This window comes from Fundulus heteroclitus, chromosome 20 (assembly GCF_011125445.2).
Source record: "Fundulus heteroclitus isolate FHET01 chromosome 20, MU-UCD_Fhet_4.1, whole genome shotgun sequence".
NCBI lineage: Eukaryota > Metazoa > Chordata > Actinopteri > Cyprinodontiformes > Fundulidae > Fundulus > Fundulus heteroclitus.
Window position 1 is genome coordinate 11,117,628 of NC_046380.1, and position 7,002 is coordinate 11,124,629.

General features: G+C 39.4%; 1 protein-coding gene and 1 non-coding gene across 2 annotated transcripts; both read right to left on the bottom strand.

The window, feature by feature from the left end:
- Nucleotides 1–216: 216 nt before the first annotated feature.
- trnap-agg lies at nt 217–288 on the bottom strand. The gene has a single exon. It is a non-coding gene; the product is annotated as a tRNA-Pro (tRNA).
- Nucleotides 289–1,317: 1,029 nt separating this feature from the next.
- On the bottom strand, nt 1,318–5,449 carry LOC105939507 (guanylin). Its single transcript, XM_012881716.3, has 3 exons — nt 5,298–5,449; nt 4,850–5,036; nt 1,318–2,211 (listed from the first exon to the last, which is right to left on the bottom strand). The coding sequence occupies exons 1-3, from the start codon at nt 5,367–5,369 to the stop codon at nt 2,141–2,143; spliced, it is 330 nt and encodes a 109-aa protein (XP_012737170.1). The 5' UTR covers nt 5,370–5,449; the 3' UTR covers nt 1,318–2,140.
- Between the last annotated feature and the right edge of the window lie 1,553 nt (nt 5,450–7,002).

The following is a 7,002-nucleotide window of genomic DNA, read 5'->3' on the forward strand; positions in this document are numbered from 1 at the left end:
TTTACACAGGTTTTCAATTGCATTTTATGTCTCGTTTAACTATTTTAAGTGAACTTAAAACATTAAGTCGAAATCCACAACACTGTCACAGCAGCGTTATTCGGTGATAGTTGCAAATAACTAATTTCACAAACTCCTGGCTGCAACTAAGTACATTATTGTAACATCAAAAAATGCACGAGTTGACTAAAAACACACTTAAATCGTAGTAAAACTGGGCTCGTCCGGGATTTGAACCCGGGACCTCTCGCACCCTAAGCGAGAATCATACCCCTAGACCAACGAGCCACGAGAGCGACGGGAAGAACAAGGGGAATTGGTGTGACGTAGACGGCAGCGTATGACGTCTTTTGTCCAGTTTTGAGATTGACGTTTCTTTTGGAGCGAGTACTGTTTGACGTTTCCACTCGGCTCCAGTATGGTTTTAACGGGTTGGAGATGTTCATTAAACATAAATTGTTATACGTTATTGTTCTTCTTTACATTACGACTTATACGCGTTCTTCAGCCGAAGTCCAACACTTCACTTGTTGTCTTTAAACGGGTATGCCCGGTAAAACCTTTGCTCTTCTTTGCTTGGTTGTAAGGTCTGTAAATGAACGCGAGAGGGCGACAGTTGTCCAGCACCGGCAAGAATCCAAAGATGAAACTAATACAAGAGGACTAAAGGTTCTCTACTTCCTCCCTCGGTTATGTAAATAAATAAACAACAACAAAAAAAATGTCTGCTTAGGATTTAAATTCTCCTACAGCCCGTACTTTAAATACATCTCCATATATTGATATATACCTTCTCTCTCTCTCTCTCTCTCTCTCTCTCTCTCTCTCTCTCTCTCTCTCTCTCTCTCTCTCTCTCTCTCTCTCTCTCTCTCTCTCTCTCTCTCTCTCTCTCTCTCTCTCTCTCTCTCTCTCTCTCTCTCTCTCTCTCTCTCTCTCTCTCTATATATATATATTATATATATACGTATTTCTGTATTTAATTTTAAAATATGCAATTTTTACGCAAATACATAGATATACAAAAAGAAACACGAGGCCCGAAAAAATACAAAAGAATAAAAAAGTAAGAAAAATTAAATATTTAAATTTAATATATATCTTAGATTTCAGTACAACCTCTCGGTTCAACGACTGATCTGTGTTCCCTGACTTATGGTTATGATGGTCTATCTATCTATCTATCTATCTATCTATCTATCTATCTATCTATCTATCTATCTATCTATCTATCTATCTATCTATCTATCTATCTATCTATCTATCTATCTATCTATCTATCTAAGGGAAGCACATTGAATGGATGAACAGATGGATGGATGATGTTTCAGTTGATTCCGATTTACTTTAATACAGATTAGTTGCATTTATTTTGCAAAGGTATAAACATTTCACTCACACAATGACAGTTGAAAGCAATGCTTTGAATGGCATATGGGCATTATATGGAAAAGAACTGCAACAACAAAAAAACAATTAACAATCTTCATCCGAATCATTTTATAATGCCCATGTTTTAGGGACAAACTGGAACAAACATGCATGAGTCACCACTGTTTTTACTGTAATTGTCAGGGTTCATCTCTTTCATTTGATCCATCCATTAGCTGATCCATTAGACTCATTTGGCTGTGCAGTTTATAGATGAGTGGCTGTAATTTAGAGAAGACGCAGGCAGGAGACCAGCTTTAAATAAAACTAAATTAAGGCTGTCTACAGGATAGACGAGTGACTGGAAGCTACGGTTAAAAAGAATTGAGTGTACAACAGACATACAGAATTTATGTCACATATTGATATGCAGCTACATTATTGGCTTCCCACCAGATTGAATTCTAATGTCACATCAGAGTGATGTGATCATTTCTAAAACAAAATCCGAAGTGTTAATGGGCCATTAACAAGAACTAAAATATAAAATGACACGATTTGTCATTTTTAAATGTAACTGCTATCCAAAATCCATTCTGTTAACCGCTGAGCCACGGCTGCGTCTGGGCTTGTTGCCGGGTGACAGGATGCAGTTTTGTTATGTCCATGGATGCCTGAAACATAGAGATGTGGAAAAAGAAGCTATTGTAGGTGAGTCCCCCTTGAGGCTCTCAGTCGATGTGTTATGAGCATCTCTAGCAGATCTTCCCTTTCAGTCCAGACACCCAAAGCAGGACGGGTTGGCACATATCTCACAGGGATCTGATGACATGACGATGTGCACTGGAAAGACCAAAAAACAAAGAGCAGATAAATAACCATCCTACCTTGAAATACGGCCTTCTATTACTCACAGAGCAACTTTTCAGCTTAATGAAATTCCGGCTATAGTTATGATGGGATCCGTTTCTCTTTCAGTCCAGCCCACAATTACGCTGTTTGACGAGGTTCAAAGAGCCCCAAAGGTTATTTGCTCAGTTTCTGTAAGCCACTTGTCTGGCATTGTAATTCCAGAGGTACTTTATAGTGCAGGAGCTGTGGATAATACATTGTGTAAACTGTGAAATCTAGGAATCCATTTGAGTAAACAAAGCTGAAGCGTGTGCCTGGGGTCAATCTCTGGGCTGAACTCTCAAGGAGAGTGTGAGCCTCAGTGATAAAAACTAAAGGTTAAGCTATAACTCTGGGAAGAAGCACTTTCCTGCATTAATGCCTCAGAAGTCAGAAACAGACACTGGCGCTGACTGAAAAATAAGAGCTCAGGTGTTTGAGAAGGCCAGTTGGCATTAGATATTCTGAAAGTCAGGAAGGACGGTTATTTATTCCATTGATATCAAACTGAAACAGAAGATTGCCTGGTGGATATGGAGGAAGTTGGTTTGGTATAATCCTCCCCTCTCCCAAACTATCACATCTAACAGAAAAAAAAGGAGTTATGCAAAGTATAAGGAAAGGGCGAACCTCTTTAAAGTCTAAGGTTTGATGGACATAAAACAAACAATTCAGCCTTTCAGAGGGTTCTGTATTGTATAAATCTTTGTGCAGAGTATAAATGCACACAAGAAATTCCAAAACACTTTTATTCATCAGACAAAGATGAAGAAGAAAAGAAAAAAAAACTTGGCTGTGAAAAAATAAAGTATACCCTTCGCACAATGATTGAAAGTGATAATATTCAGTATGATTTCAGCAGTTTCTCAGATATTTGTGAAAGAATTTGGCCACAATTCTTTTTTTTTTTTTACCATATTGCTTCAGTTTATTGAGGTTTGTTGGTATTAATTTATGCAGGACATAACACTAATAAAATCCATTGTGGGTGAGGTTTGGACTTTGACTCTATTATTTATTTTGATTGAGCCGATCTGTTGTAAATCTCCCACAGTAGTTTGGGTTCTGTCTCCCGTTGCGTGACCCAGTTTCAGCAAAGTTAAAGCTACTGAAAAGGAGGCCTCTCATATGACTTAAGGGAACTTCAGTGTACATGGCTGCAGAGTCCACAGCTTCTGAAGTTGCAAATCAAGCCAAAATCATAATTTGGTAGAAATGTGGTGTTTACATTGATGTTTATTTGGTTTTCACCAAACATGACCACAGCAATTATGACCAAAAACCTCCACTTTGGTCTCATGTGTCCAGTGGACAAGGCTCCAGAGGTCTTGAACTTCAGTCAGATGCCTTTTTGTTGCCTTATGCTGAAATAATAAAATAATAATATTCTTCTCAGAGTGAAGATGCCACCCTTCCAAACAAGCCATACTTATTTTGTCTTTTTCTTGTTATACTCTCATAAACTTTGCAGTTTACCCTAACATTTAACATGGTCAGTGAGGTCTGACGTGGAGCTCTGGGGTTTCTTCAGCTTCCCTCAGCATTGCTTTGTGCAACTTGGATTATTCAGATGAATCTCCACTCCTAGGAGGATTGCAAAATGCCCTAAATGTTTTTTTTTTATTTGTTAACATTCCTTGTCATTATAAGTGGTGAACGTCCTTCTTTTAAATGGTTGTACAGCCCTTTCTAGATTAACAGGCAGCAACAAGATTCTCCCCATGGTGATTTATTTCCATTAAGGCATTGTGCTAACAGGTATTCGCCAAAACCATAAACTTCACCTGGTTTCTAATGAGCTGGTCAGCTTGCTTGATCATCAGGAAATCTAAAGTTAATTCGATTAGCAGCGCCTGGCTACTACCTTCCCTTAAATTTTCCCTTAAACACTATGTAAGGAGCAAGCCTTTAATTAGATCACAATAAAACTTTCCACTTTGGCTCAGTTTCTCTCTAAGATGCAATGATGGTGTGGGAGCTGTTGCTTATTCAAGGTTTGATTCAGACAGTTTTAGAGCTTGGCAAAGATCCGGTCATTTTGTTTAGGCTATGATACGAAAAGATACTTGAAAAGGAGGGGCTCTTTCTAACCCTTTACCTGTTCAAATTGAAACAAATGCATCCAATATTTATGTTATGCACAACTTATGTACATAGAAAGACCTTCCAGTGATTTGTTATAATATTGAATAAACATTTTCCATGAGAATGAATTTCCTTGGTCCTTTACATGAATTTTAGAGGCAAGTGAATGTGGTTTTCATCCATTTTTTAATGAAAGTGATAACATTCCATTGATTCTTACACTGGTTTTTGGAGGAGAACATGGTGTAATAAGATGTAAACATATAGTAAGGCTTTCTGAGCATGTACAAAAAAGCAAACTAGTGATTAAATATCTATTTTTCCATTTTGCAGCCAGAATTACATGGCCTGTGGCTAGAGGCAATGTATTATTATTATTATTTTTGCATTTATATAGAGGTCACAAAATACATTACCGTACACACAGCTAAGGGGAAAAAAAAAAACATTTTCTGATAAAATACATAAACACGTTCCTCACAAAACCCCAACATCCAGTCCTTACCTAGTCTGGCGAAAACAATTCCGGCGCCCTTCCCTTGGCACACCGGGCGAAAGACTTGAGGCAGGAGAGGGTGAGCACAAACTGCTGCTGTGCTCGTCTCTGCGAGGTGAGGGTTAAGGCTGGTCTCCAGCTCCATCAGCTCCTTCAGATGGTTCACCGCCTCCAGGGGGAAACTCCTGTCCCCGACCTGCAGAGGAAAGTACGAGAAACGGTTGCTGGCGTAATAAAAGTGTTACGCAACCCAAACCTTTCACATGCAGACGGGTAAGAAAAAATATTCTTTGCAAGTTTTCTTTGATCAATACCCATTTGTTTTCAAATTTTACTAAAAGACCAGAGGGCTGCTTTAGCAAGATTGGCAGCAGGGTGACCTAAAATAACACCCGTGACTGTAAAGTGGAATGAAAATAATAACCGTATACAAAAGTAAATCTACACTTTGACATACCTTGACCTGCACACTCAGGGCTCCCCTCCATGCACACAGCCCCAAAACAACGATAACGGCGAGTACCCGCATTTTCAGCTGATTCCTGACGATGCCCCTTATAGTTTAGAGAAGCGTCTCTTCTGTGATCCCCGTATCTCCGCCACAGCCTCTTTATAAAGTGGTAGCACAGATTGTTAGGTGATTTATTAACACAGACTACTGGCAGTGTGAATAAGAGAGGGAGTGTAAAAGTACAGGGACTGCTCAAAGATAACCAAAGGCGGTTCCAATGTACAACGAGTGCTTTAGATCCTCTTTTTTTTTGTTTGTTCACAATATCACGCCTGTCATGTGTTTACAGCACTTATCCGGGCTCTCTATGGCATCATCATAACTCAGTATTGACTTACTCTCAGTGTCCCGCAGCGCCGCCTCATAAATCTCATGTCCTGACTTTTCTCACATATGGAAGCCGCAGAGCCGCTGGGTGAGAAACAAGCCGCGCTCGTAAGGAGAGGAGTCGTGTAGAACATATTTACAAACGTCACTATTTCCCACCTGCTATACTTAAAGTTTTGATTTATTAACAATATTTAATTTTTTCTAAATGTGCTTCAAGTAAAAGCGAAAAATTACATCCGATCTTTCTGAGGCAAACTGTTTGGAATGGAGAGACCGGATAGCTTATTTGACACGTAATAAAATCACAGATGCAACTCCCGTTAAGCATCAATATACAGACGATACTTAAGTACGACGAGATAAAAGAAAAATTGAAATAATTAAGATCGATAAAACAGATAAGAGAGACATAATATAAGCAGGATCAGTGAATCTGGCAGTAGCAGGTGGCAAGCAATGATGAGAAAAGCAGCAGACAAATATTGCACTGCTCAGAAGTTAATGCTGTACATTAAACATTTGCCCCAATAAAGGGCAGTCAGCATTCATTTTTTATTTTATTTTTTTACTTGTCACAGTTGAGGGATCTGATGGCCCAGGAGTAAAATCTATTTCCCATCCAGGAGGTAATGGCTTTCATCGACCTGTACGCTTGCCCAAGGCCATCCGTCTGAACCGATGACGGGCTGGGTGGGAAGTGCGTTTCAGTGTATTTGTCACTCTTCTGATGCATCTGGAATCAGCAGTCTCTTCCAGGGAGGGCAGAGGTCATCATTTGTGCTGTATATATAACCCTCTCTGCCAGGATGTTCATCTGCTGCTCTGCTCCCTGCACATGGAGGTGCAGTAAGTTAAAACACTCTCTATAGCGGCAGGAGGACACGAGCAGCTGCTGGTTCATTATTTTTTTTTTGTTTTTTTTTAACGGAGAACTTGCAGGAAGCGTAGATGCCTTCGCTGTCAGCGCCTTTATGTTCCCAGACCAAGACGGGTAATTAAAGATGGCATCTCCCAGGAATCAGAAAGAGGACGGCGTCTTTACCTGGTCCCCCCCCGTTTATGTCGAGAGGCGCATCGCAGTAAACCGAAATACACGTGGGACTCAGATATGATATAGATTAATTTCACACATAGTGATCTATTTCATGTATTTCTTCCTGTTAACTTGGATGATTATGGCATACAGCAAACTAAACACTGTGTTTCTGAAAAAGATTAAAATATCACATTGGGCCACTATAAAAAAAGGATTTATAACATAGAAATGTCAGTTTCCTAAGCAATATGTCCTTATACTGTACAGTACATGCACTCAATAGTT

Bases quoted from the DNA above. Each gene is read 5' to 3' on its own strand.
- LOC105939507 (XM_012881716.3), bottom strand. From the start codon at position 5,369: ATGCGGGTACTCGCCGTTATCGTTGTTTTGGGGCTGTGTGCATGGAGG. The intron at 5,037-5,297 runs GTATGTCAAAGT...TTTCCTCTGCAG, and splicing joins CCCTGAGTGTGCAGGTCAAG to GTCGGGGACAGGAGTTTCCC. The intron at 2,212-4,849 runs GTAAGGACTGGA...TGGTCTTTCCAG, and splicing joins AATTGTTTTCGCCAGACTAG to TGCACATCGTCATGTCATCA.